The sequence below is a fragment of the Myotis brandtii genome, unplaced genomic scaffold (genome assembly GCF_000412655.1).
Source record: "Myotis brandtii unplaced genomic scaffold, ASM41265v1 scaffold250, whole genome shotgun sequence".
NCBI lineage: Eukaryota > Metazoa > Chordata > Mammalia > Chiroptera > Vespertilionidae > Myotis > Myotis brandtii.
In genome coordinates this window covers 6,484,675-6,497,625 of record NW_005359478.1, presented here as the reverse complement: position 1 = coordinate 6,497,625, position 12,951 = coordinate 6,484,675, and the positions used below count along the sequence as shown (strand labels likewise).

General features: G+C 50.1%; 1 protein-coding gene across 2 annotated transcripts in view; it reads left to right on the top strand.

The window, feature by feature from the left end:
- TNR (tenascin R) overlaps positions 1 to 12,951 on the top strand; it is a 324,699-nt gene that overhangs the window by 278,319 nt on the left and 33,429 nt on the right. For both annotated transcript variants that reach the window (XM_005867690.2, XM_014540911.1), the window contains 3 exons: positions 1,947 to 2,097; positions 6,345 to 6,614; positions 11,359 to 11,544. In XM_005867690.2, the coding sequence (XP_005867752.1) occupies positions 1,947 to 2,097; positions 6,345 to 6,614; positions 11,359 to 11,544 (607 nt within the window). The remainder of the gene's footprint in view (positions 1 to 1,946; positions 2,098 to 6,344; positions 6,615 to 11,358; positions 11,545 to 12,951) is intronic.

The following is a 12,951-nucleotide window of genomic DNA, read 5'->3' as shown; positions in this document are numbered from 1 at the left end:
AAGCAGCCACCAGCCCCGCTCTCTGCTCAGAAAGCTCTGGGGTTTCATGGACTGTGATTAGTGAGCCTGAACACCACACCTTCTGAGACCTAGGGCTTCTCTCTATGACATAAAAAAGCCACCTGAGCCAGTCACGTGGTCAGCCCCGCTTTATCCTGTGCACACAGATGCACCAGAGTCCGCTTGCAAGGCTTCCATCTCTCACGGCTAGAGGTGCAACACAAAAACACCTTTCGTAACCTATTAATTGAGCAAAATTTCCCTTAAACAAATTACATCATTCATCTTTGAGTTAAAAGTATCCCAAGATGCGTTTCTGTTCAGTAAAGTCATATTTTATTTTCTTAATCCTAAAACAAACATTTACACGTTGCCAGTGGTGCCTGACTAGTTGTGGTTTTCCAGAGTTTGTTGACCCCACTGATGTTCTTCCTACTTTATCACTCATGGGGGTATAATGTTTAATCAGACTCCTTCCCTCTAGCTTCATCTTTCAATATCAAAGAGCATTCTTTCTGTCATTCATCAGACTTAATGATACATGACACATTGTTGGCTAATAAGACTGTGATTTCACCATTCTTAGAGGCATGAGCTGTTGGAGCTACAAAAGACCTTCAAGTTCACAGAGTAGACCCTTCATTTTACATCCAGTTCCCATAGTTTACAGAGACAGAAACTCTGTGAACTTAAACTTACACAGCTAGTTGGTGGCAGGCTTAATCCAGGAGCCCAAGTGTCCACTGCTCTGTCCCCTAATCCAAGAGGCCCCCCTCTGCCATGTGGATGTAGTCATGTCATAGCAACCTAAATACATCTAAACAGACATTCTGTACAAATCTTTTATTATATGTCTTATTTGTGTTCAAATGACCAGTGAAGTTTGACAGGCAGATGAGTTTATAATGCAGAGAAAATCATGCCACCCTACTGCTCAGGCAAGAAAAAAACTGTGCCAGCCTTGCCTGTTTTACATACAACATGTGACAAATAAGAGGGGCTGGCTAGGGCATGCCAAGGTCAAACACATGGCCACAGAGAATAATTGTGTGATCTGTGGGTTGGGGCCACTGAGCGGCATGTGTCACACTGATTTCCAAGAGTTTGTCTCTGAGGAACATACAGGGCACTCTGAGTAGCATGAAAAGAGACCAGAGAATAGAGGAGAGGAGCAGTGCCACAGAGAAGTCCTCTTGTCCCCTCAATTTCCAGGGACACACATAGAAAATTGTTAATAGACAGACAGGTAGGTAGGTAGATACTCAATCTGGGACCCAATGTCATCATGTTGATCTTTCTCATTTTCCCTTCTACCATTTTTCTCCTTCCTCTCTCCTTTGTATTATTCTGTGTTCCACACTTCCTTTTTCTCTTCTCTGTACTTATAGTTGGTTGTGTCACTGACTCCTAACACATCTGGGTGAAGAGGAAACAAGACATTGACAAATTTGCACCCTGAGTAACACCATAAGAAACTCCAGACACAGCAAAATACAGCTCTGCCTCATTAAAAAAAATCTGCAAACATCTTAGTTTGGAAAGTGTGTGTGTGTGTACACAGAGCTGTTTACACTCATACGCAACTCTTATATATAGCCAAGAACATGCTCATCAAGATGAACGCAAACTGTAACCATCAACCTTCTCATCTTTGGCAAAAGCTAAGCTACATCACCTCATGACTAATTTGTATTGGCAAATTCAATAGACTCAGGAAAGGCCAAAGAAATGTTCTTGAAAATTGGTTTTCTCCATTTGCCAAAGCCTCCTATAGGGGTGGCCTTCTCCCTGAGCCTGGTGAGACTCATCCCTGGCCCCAGACACTCCGCTGTCCTCATGGAGGGGAGAGGAGTCGTCCCCATTTTTAAATCACAATTCACAAACAGTGGAACACTTTTCTCTCCCAGTGACTTTTGTTTTCTCTGCATCTCCCTTCCCTCACCCAGAACAATGAAGGAGGGGTCATTGCCCAGCTCCCCAGCGATGTCACATCCTTCAACCAGACTGGACTAAAGCCTGGGGAGGAGTACATTGTCAACGTGGTGGCCCTGAAGGAGCAAGCCCGGAGCCTCCCCACCTCGGCCAGCGTGGCCACCGGTGAGTGCCTCCTGCCTGTCTCCCGAGGCTACCCCTGGGTCACTCACAAGGAGGAACTACAGACTTGTCGGAGACGTAGAGACAAAGGGGGCGAGGACATCTCCCAGAGCTGAGAACAGCATTGGTACCTGCAGATGGAGATCCTCTGCCAGATGCTAAGCAGAACCTCTTCCTTACTGCTTCTTGCAAGCATAGGAATTTGGGAGGGTATTCTGTGGGGAAATTCTATGTTAAGATGTCCAGTGTGTTTCTCCCAGTCTAACTCATCAAGAGGTCTCATTTGTCAGCTCCTAGTATCTTGAGCTTTGGAACCTACATGAGATTTAGAGAAAGTCATCCAACCCTTCTTAATTCACTTTACAATGACGAATAATAAGAACTCTGTCATTGACTTGACATGAGGATTAAATCAGATAATGCATGGAAAGTAATCAGCACTGTGTTGATGAGAGTGAGTGCTCAATACCTGGTATATACACATGTGCTCAGAGAACACACTTAGACATAAGAGTGTAGGGAAGCGTCATTAAAGACCAGGAGTATAGGTTTGGTCACTGTTCAAGGTGAACTTAAGTTTATTATTTCCTCCCCACAGTTCCTCTCACACAAGATCTTTATTTCTAGGTTTGATTCACTCACTGCATCGTGTTTTGCCTTATTTCCTTGGCTAACAAAGGCTGTAAATTAGCAATTGTAATGGATATGTGTGTGCCCTCACCAAGAATTTTTCAAAAGTTATAAATAGCATCTGGTATCTTGTTTGTTCTGATTTTAGGGATGGGAGGAATTGAGACTGGAAGGTTAAGCAACTTCCCCTGTGAGTAAATGAGATAGGCGAATATTGGTACAGCTTTATTTTTCATAAACAGAAATTGACACTGAAGAAAGCCAGTCAGGAGTCCAGGGCAAAGGCCGAGTTGGCCAGGATAGGGAGCCACAAGGCTATGTAATGAGACACATTGCGTTAGTGATTCATGCTTTGCTCATTGGATCCACACTGAGCAGTATCAGGTGCTGAGGCTTATGCTCGATAGAGAAAACACTGGTTTAAAATTGTTGTGGAATTAGGTTATGTTCCATCAGAGCACTGGGGTTCCATGGCAGCATCCCGAGGCCAGGACAAGGGGACATCCAGGCCTCTGACCACTCTCTCCGGGCGCGCCACATCTGCCAACCACGGCAGCTTCACTGTCATCTCTTGTACATTTTGTACAGTCATTTAAGAGTTTGTGCTTTAATTCCTCCTCCCAAAAAGAGGCTTTTACACCAGAGTTCTAGACCAAATGTGTTTTAGAAGAAACTGCACAGCCATGAAGCCTGCAAGTGCTCTGCAGGAATCTCTCCAGATGCCGGGCGGGCTCCACATCTTTGCTCCCCAAGGTTATCTGGAGTCTGAGGTTGACCTTTTCATCGCGTGTGTAGATTCTCCTTTCTGATGTGGAATGTTTCCTTCCTGTGATTGGATAGTAAGAAAGCGTTAGTCGGAAGCAAAAGACGATGAGAAGGTAATGGTTCATCAGAGGGCCCAGGACATTACAGTAGCAGAATGTTTTTCTTCCAAAATATAGGATGTTCCCCCAAAATGTATACTCACACTTTGAATAATTATAAAGGCAGCATTTATTAAAATACATTTTATTTTTAACATTGAGCTATCAGCTGTTACAGTGTGTATACATTTTTGGGGAAACCCTGTATTGACAGCACTTACAGAAGGTAGTCCAACACCACCTTAGTCTTCTCCTTAATCCACATTTTTACATTTGCAGGATTTTTTGGTTTGGAAGTTTCTTAAGAGGAAAATGCAAAGTTCCAGACCTGAAAATGTGTGGTAACGCTAGGGAGAATTGTTTTTCCAAAAGGAAAACATCCTAGTTAATATTTTGGTGTTGTGTTCAGAGTCATGAAGAAATGGAAAGAAGAAGAATTATTCCAGTTTACTTTCTGAGTAGGACCTGTGTTTGTTTAGAATTTTGGGCCCAAGTTGAAAGCAAGCTGACCCCTCCTGGCTGGGATGGGATCGCTCACGGAAGTGGCCAAGGAAGGGCAGAATCCAAAAGCAGAGCGGCTGCAGAAAGTACGGTTGCTCCAAACCCTGTCTGCTATTTTTAGAAAATGATTGTTTAATTATTTCCTTCTGCTAAGGTCTGACCTACACTAACCCCCTCTTGCGAGGCTCCAAGGCCTCATCAGGCTCTCAGACTGGCTTCTTGCAGGCAGGTCATTTTGGGAATGCAAATTACAAGACCTCCTGCAGCTGGAGCACTCAGCTACACAGTCACACTCACAGGGACAGTGCGTTAAGCCTAGGGTTTTGGGGGATGGAAAGAGTTGAAGGACAAAAGCCTTACCTGATCATTTGCGTTTCTGTGACATCTCTTTCTTTCTTCCCCAAGAAGTTCCAGTTCATTGAAACACTTCCCCTTCCTTCTCCTAGATACAGGGGATCGCCCATCCATTCCTCCCATTCATCCAACGCCCATTTCCTGAGTGACTACTATGTTTCAGGCATTAAGCTTATACAGCAGGTAGGAGACCATTAAAAATGGCCCAAACTTATCTAAAACCCCTAAGTACAGCAAGCCTAAAACATCTGGATGTGTTCCGTTCGATCATATTGTTACCCCAGATATGAAAAACAAAACTGCATTTTAACTCCAAACCAGGTGGCACCACAATGGTCTGCCGATTTTCATTTGGGCTATTTGTTACTAGACCCCAAATCCTAAGCTGCTTAATAGAGAACAAAACTGGCTAGACCCAGAAAGCGGGTGGGGTGACCAGGGAAAGGCCCAACTCGGCAAGACTGAGAGGCTTGGGTCGGACTGAGACCGGGCCCAGGGAGACACTCCATCTTGGAGACAGCAGGAGGCAGTCCAGTGTGGGCAAATGACAGACTAGTCTCAGGCTCTCTGGTAATGAGGAGGAAAACTTTCTTAACTAGCTGAGGCAGGGAAGAGAACTTACCGGAAGGACAGTGTCTCATGGAAGCCCCAGGGCCAGAAATGCATGGGGGCCTCATGAAAGACTTGAATCAGAAAATGGAGAATTGGGAATCGAGTTCCTATCTCTATCTAGACGCTCCTCTGAGTCACTCATTTCTGCTTCTCTCTGTACTTCTGCTCCTAAAACTCTGTCCCCAGTTCCCATGGGGATTCTCTGCAACACCAGCGGGGTGTCCGGTGTCCTGCAACTCAGCTCCATCCTCTCTGCCCAGGGAGAGTATCGGCCACCACAGGGGAGGGCTCAGTCCGCAAGGCTGGCCTCCACTTTAGATGCCAGTCGCTCTCATAGTCACACTCAGCTAAGCAGGGTCTCTGGTTCTAATTCCAAACCCATGAACAGTATTAACAGCAATCAGCTCCAGTCACTGAGTAATTCAAAGCAGGCCTGGTGGCCTTGCAGACATACCGTGAGGAGTGAAGACCATTTTCCATTCTCCTCACCAGTCCTTTTTCTCTCAGTTTTCCTTCTATATTCTCTCACCTTCCCCCACACCCATCATCTAATTCAATGTGCACAGGATGAATGGTGGGACCCCTAGGAAACCAGCCAGGTTTTCGAGGGTAACACCACCCCACCATAAGGTCCCCTCAGCTGCTCAGTGCCAGCGTCCAGGGCTCATGAGGGGCTGCGTGTGACTGCAGTGTCCTTCTGGCTCAGGAATGTGCAAGAGCATGTGGGGAAAATAGCCCACAAGAGATGGGTCCAAAATCAAGGTCCTCTTTTGTCAGAAGAGCACGTTTCCCTAGAAGGCACGTTCCATGTCGACAATGCAAATGTCTGTTGGCTATCGGTAGCATCTTAGCAGCTGTGTTGACTGTGTTGCTCGCATGGCTGAGCAGGGACATCTTTTGGATACTCGTGATGCCCCATTTGGCAACTGTGTTGGAAGTCTCAGGTGTTTAGATGAGGCTGATAATTTCATAGATCTTTCCTCAGAGCTGGGCGCTGGGGCTCTCGCCAGAAGCTCAATTCTCTGTCCAGACAGAAGCAGCCCTGGCCCTCTCAAGCCAGCCAAGATGGGAAAAACTCAGCCTGGTGACAGGAGATGCAGGAAACTGAATTCCGGTGTCAGTTACCCTGCTTCCAAACTGCATCCTCCGAAAAGAGATGTCTCCTTACTGTGCCTCCTTCTCCCCGTCTGTGAAATGGGATCATAACACCCATCCCTTCCCTGACTGATGTAAGGAGAAGGGAGAGAGCTCATTTCTCAAACGTCCTTCTGTTTGATCCTTCTCCTTCAGTCATTGACGGGCCCACGCAGATCCTGGTGCGAGATGTCTCCGATACCGTGGCTTTTGTGGAGTGGACTCCCCCTCGAGCCAAAGTCGATTTCATCCTCCTGAAGTACGGCCTGGTGGGCGGGGAAGGCGGGAAAACCACCTTCCGGCTGCAGCCTCCCCTGAGCCAGTACTCAGTGCAGGCCCTGCGGCCCGGCTCCCGCTACCAGGTGAGCGTCAGTGCCGTCCGTGGGACCAATGAGAGCGAGGCCTCCACCACCCAGTTCACGACAGGTAAGGCTGCGGCGGGGCAGAGGGGTGACAGGGAATGAGCCAGCGGTGGTACTGTCATGGCAAGAATGGTATTCGTGGGTGAGAGGATGCGTGCTGGGGCACCCAGGTCACCATGGTCATTGCAAGAAGGAAGCATGAGATTTCGGGGCCCCTGGTGACACTGCGTCACAGTGGAGGGCCACGCGTGTACCCGTGGTGGGAGCCATGTTCTCGTCCCGCCCGTTACCAGCCAGACCTGGAACCTGCTCTAAGCCTCGTCCCATGGCTTTAGCTTTTTCGTTTGTACAATGTAAATTGTCTTGAAGACGGTTACACATCCATATGACGAGCCCAAATGGCAGTTTGGGGAAGGGGCCCTTTTATTGCTGCTTGCAGAGATTGTTGTAATACTTCTCTAAGTCCATCATGACTGCACGGCATGATGGCACCCCCTGGATTTGGAAGGACCCTCACCTGAGATCCTGTGTCTGCCATTCGTTTGTAAGTGTGACCTCGAAGGCTAGGGGCAGACTGGCTCCCTCCCTCAGACAGCGGGCGGAGTGAAGCAGGTCAGTGTCCCCGTCTTGTGATGATGCCAGCCCCTCCACCCCCAAAACTGTCGGGACTCTTAAAGAGCTTCACCGACAGCCGGGAAAGGCCAGGCCTCTAGGGGACCTGCTCCCCGACTCTCTCGGAGCCCATGGCTGGACTCCACCCCACCCAGGTGCCAATCAGATTTGTTACTGAACACTCCGCAGCAACCCAAAATCACTCAGGGCCTCGAGTGCAGAGCAACCTCCATAGTGACCCTTCGGGTGAATTCAAGGTCAGCCCTTCCTGCCCCACCCCACACCCCATACACAGAACACCGCCTGCTCAGGTGCTGGGGCCTCCCATGGGCCACAGTCCTGCATTCCTTTTAAAATTTAAAACAGGTTTTGTTTGAAACGTGGTTTATTTGTGCTTTGCTCGGATAAGGAGTTCAAAAAGGCAGGAAAGGGGATGAGAGCCCTTGAGCAGCAGATGAGAAGCAAATGCTTGATGTTTAGGTTGACAAGATGGAGGCAGGATTGGCTGGTGGCCCAGAAAAATTCCAATCAAGACGATTACATTCTGCTTCCGGGAAGCGGCCCTGAGTCTCGGTTCATTGCTGCATGAGTCTCTGTTGCGGGTTGCCTGGCAGATTGGCAGATGTTAGGAGGCTGCCTTCACAATGCGGCTTCAGCCCATACCTCCAACCTGCCCCTCTCTGCTCTGGGGTGCAGGGGCGTGGGGAGTGTGGGGATAGGGAGAGTAAGCAGCTTTGCCCATAAGCCCTCAGGGCTGGGGGTTGGCAGGTGCCAGCGGAATGATGAGTGTGCCTGGCCCCGCGCGGTAGGGCCCTCAGTCATTTCAGAACTCCGCTTAAATTCACATTAGCCAAAGTGCTTTTCCAGGTGATGGCTTCGACACCAGGCGAGCACTAATTGCACAGACAATTAAAACAGAGATTTGCTTCCTGCGTGGTGAGTGGGATGTTAGGGCTGCTCAGAAAAAGCAAAGAGCTCAGATGGAAGCTAGCCGAGGCCAGTGGCAAGAGAGCGCCAGCCCGAGGACACCAGAGGCCTGTCTCTGCACCTCCCTGCCCCACGGTGGCTCTGGTTCTAGTTTCAGGAAGTTCCTGAGACCCTTTCTGCCTGGGACCCCTCCCTCTGAGCACATCCCCAAAGCACTGAACGCAGCCACCACGGCGTTTGGCCAACCAGCAGCTACTGCTTTAACTGAATGCACAAATCCCTATTGAACGCTGTTATGAGTTGAATTGTGTCCCCTACAAAGATGTGGAAGTCCTGATGCTCAGTACCTGTGTATGTGACCTAATTTGGTTGATCGAATAAGAGGTCATTAGAATGGGCCTTATGCCAATATGACTGTGGGAGAATTTGTCGTGAACTGGGGAAAGGAGGGAATTTGGACCCAGATGGAAACGCATACACGGAGAACGCCACGTGAAGATGAAGGCAGGGAACAAGCCAAAGGTTGCAGGCAAACCAGCATAGAGAGGCATGGGACAGACTCTCCCTTGCAGCCCTCAGAAGGAAACAACCCTGCCAACACCCATCTCAGACCTCTAGTCCATGGGACAATACATTTCTGTCGTCTCAGCCCCAGGAAACTAACGCAAAGGCCAAGCCACCACATGGGAGCCACAGCCTGCTCAGCAGTGAGAGCACCTGCCACCCTCCCCCCACCTCACCTCCAGGACCAGCTGCCTTTAGGCGAAGCTGTTCCTGTCCCTGAACCGCCTCCTCCCAGGCATCCTTCAGAGCCCCGCAGCTGGGATATTTAACAAGGTTTTTCTAACAGCTTTAAGGGAACAGACAAGCCAGAGAACTGCCAGTACTCATCCAGGCACCTCACATGCACTCACTGAACACCTACTAGGTGCCAGGCACTGTCCCACGCACCAAGGCTACAGAATAAGCGAGCCAGGCAAGGCCCAGGTTCTCATGAGTTACATTCCAGTGGGGACACTGGACAAGAAAGAAGGGAAGAAACACACAGGCCATTTCAGCCATGAGCATTATGCTGAGAATTGAAACGGATGACGTAGAGAGAAGTTCAGAAACATCTGTCCGAGGAGATAAAGATTTAATCAAGACCTACGTTACCTAAGCCAAGTGAGGATCCAGGAAGAGCATTCCAGGCAAAAGTAGCAGCCGGTGCAAAGGCCCTGAGGCAGGAATCGCGTGATGTGTCTCAGGGGCAGGAACAGAGGCAGTGCAGCCGGAGCACAGTGAACGAGGCGAAGTGTCACAACGTGTTGTCTGCGAGGCAGGGGGCTGATCACACAGAGCCTGCCAGCCACCCTTAGAGTTCCTAATAGGAAGCGAGAGGCAAGTTTTCAGCAGGGAATCACTGGGTTTACTTTATGTTTTAGAGATTAGATGTGGCTGCTACCAGAGCCCCAAGCCCCAGTTTACCCCTGGGGCCCCCACTGGACATCTGCCTTTGCCTTGCCCCTGGCTTGCTGACAAGTGGCTGGGACCAGCCCAGCAGCCAGAGGTCAGGCTTCAAGACCATTTCACTCCAGCAGGCTTGACCTCTTCTGACATCATGGACATTGGAAATGTCTGGTCCCTAATCACAGGGCACAGGCCTTAAGGGAAAGCAAACAAAAACAGTTTCCAAGGTCTGGGATTTTTGAAAAGCAGGTACAGGACTCAGCCTGAGCCCTAAGCCTCAGCATAAGCCTCAGCTATTATCACTGAAGTTCCATTCAGCCCCGTCCAGCTCCTCATCCCAGCCTCTCCTCGGGCGTGGGACTGAGTGCTGTGGGGTGCAGGGAGGTCCTCCCACATGCCTCTCAGTCCAAGCTCCTCTCTCCACCCAAGTGCTGCAGGAGTAACACACAGCCCATCGAAAAGGCGCAGTTTCCGATGCTAAAGCCACACTGAGCAAGGAAACGTTTCTCAGAAAAAGTAGCTGCAAAGACCTAAATCTGCCCAAAGTCTCACCGAGTTCCCATCACTAAACGGAACACTCATCACCCTGAAGCTGCTCGCCGATGGAGTCATGCACTCATCTTCCCCAGGAGCAGCTGGGGGACGCTGGCCTGGCACTTGCCAATTGAAGCAGGCTACTCCAGGCTTCCTCAGAACTAGCCGCTGGCCCACTGCACAGTCCAGTCCACGTCTCGACAACAAGACCTGTTTGCAACGTTTTCAGTGGCCATTTATCCTGCCAGCGCCTGTTACCTTGTTACCCTGCAGCGTGTCAGTGTTCTTTTTGCCAAAATAAGCCTGAGATGACCAGTCCTGGGAGAGAGAACCAGCCCCCAGGATTGTGGGAGAGACCACAATGGCAATGGTCTCTTTACTGCGTTGGAATTATTGGACCCCACAGAGCAAGCATGGGGGGTTCCCTGTTGTTGGAACTCAGAAAGCGCTTCGGAGGCAATGGGAAGTCTGCCCAGGGCTTGGGCACTGGTTTTTACACCAGGCCACGCACATCATTTGCATCATCTAATCTATACAACAATCTAAAATGTCAGTACTATTAGCCCATTTTACAGACGTGGCCATCAAGGCCCAGTGAGGTGACAATTGGCAGAGTTGGGGCTCAAACTGAGGCCTGACTCCAAAGCCCACGTTCTGTCCACTGTCTGCCACATCACACAGAACAGAGTTTATTCTTGCATTATTATTAATTCTTGCATATTTTCCCATATGAACAACTGTCAAGCTATTTTTGCCCACCCTTGTATATAGCATTTTCTAACTGCAAACCTTCCAGCAGCATCTGTGCAGGTAAGCAGGGAGGACAGCTTCAGAATCTTGCTGTCAGCAAGCCTCCTTTCTGTTTGGTGGTCAAACGTGAAACTGTGCTAGTCTAGTCCAGCTCCCTCACCTACACACAGTTTCTCCTGCCAGCACTTGTTACCTTGTGACAGGTGTCTCTGGTTTTGTCCTGTCCGGGTTTTTCCTTGCTTAGTTTCAAGCTTATGATACAAACTGGTTCAGTTTAAATGTCTAGAACGCCGCTGGAAATTCCGAGTGGAAGTGGGGGAAGAGTAAAGTGTGCTGATAACTAACTCCTAAGCAAAACCCTCCAAACTCCCTGGAATGTGTGGTGGCCAACCCGGCTGCAGGGCGGCCTGGGGTCACTCACACAAGAGGCAGGGTCAGGAGGTGTGGGCTGTCACTGCAAAGCTTGTTTATGTTCAAGATGCATGACAAGTGCACATTATCCCATGTGATCTGGGTGATGTCTGACTCTTTTTTAGAGATTGACGCCCCCAAGAACCTGCGGGTTGGCTCCCGCACAGCCACCAGCCTGGACCTCGAGTGGGACAACAGTGATGCGGAGGTTCGGAAGTACAAGGTTGTATACAGCACCCTGGCAGGCGAGCAGTATCACGAGCTGCTGGTCCCCAAGAGCGTTGGGCCAACCAGCAGAGCCACCCTCACCGGTGAGTGAGATCGTGTCCACACTCTCACAGCTCTCTTCCCGCCCACCTACACCACCGCCAGATGCCACTGATTTAGTCTCTCCTGTGCCTAGCATATCGCGTATGTCCCCTACTCGCCATTGCACGCCATCGCCTGGTCTCGGACCCTGTCACGTCCTGTCTTACATGTCAGGGACATCCATTGCTCTTGGATAAACACTAAACCTTAGCCAAGCCCACACGGCCTGCCTGGTTTTCCTGCCATCTTCTCCAGTCTCCCCTCCCTCCCTGCTCCAGGCCCACAGGTGTGCTCCTTTCAGTCCCTCACGCACCTTGTCCATTCCTAGCAGGTCAGGTCCCCTGTCTGCAGCCTCATCTTGCTGGTCACCACTCCCCTCCCAGAACCCTGTGTGTCCTGCGCACCGTGCTGGGTGATGCAGTTGTCAGTGTCCACTCTCCACCTAAAGCTCTGTGGAAGGTGGACTGTGTTTGCTTCTGCTCGTCATTGGCTCCCCAGTGTCCAGCATCTAGCACTTACTTAGTTCTAAATAAGCGGTGGGTGGATGGATGGATGGAACTTTAAGTGTTCACTGTGACTGAGAAATAGTGATAAGGTGAGAGGCTGGTGGGGCCTTATACACCCTGTCTAGAATGGGAGTAACAGGGATTTTTAAATAAGGTGATGTAAGGCCTAGATCTGTGCAGCTGCAGCATGGAGAAGGGGCGAGGGGAGCAAGGGCAGAGGCAGACACTGGTCACGAGGCCGTGCTGGAGTCAATGGCAGGGATGATGGTAGTGTGGACTAGGACGACGCCCAAGGTCACCATGATGCCTGGCTGGGAGCATTCCCTGTCCCCATGGAGACGGGGGCCCAGCCAGTGCTCCTCCTGGGCTTCAGACACACCCACCCAGGAAGACCCGCCTGGTGGACTCCACTGACAGGTAGATGACGGGAACGCAGGGCGCGTTCAATATGTGACGTGCACAGCAGCCTCGAATGAGGGCTGCCAACGCACCCGCACACACAGCCTCTGCTCAGTGTGCCTTGGCTTCCTGCTGGAGCACTGGCCATCTTAGCAGACGGGAGGCACGGCAAATGGTCGCACAGTAAACAAGGGCAGTGGAAGCAAAGCTGTTTCCTCCTGAGCTGGAATCCCAGGCCGCCTTGCCCAACGAGGCCGGTTAAAGCAAATATAATAAATACGCTTTCCAGGCAGACGCGCTTCTGAAAACACAGCCAGGAGACGAAAGGATATGCTGACCAAGCAGGTTAATGGGGGTGAATTAGATGTAGTGGGAACAGACCAGCTGGCAGAAGGGCTTTTACCGAGAGCTGGAGACATTCACAAAAACTAAGCTAAACCCAAAAGCTGAAATGATGCAGCAGGGAGCCGGTTCTAAGCGCAGCCCATCCCTGCCTAAGCCTCA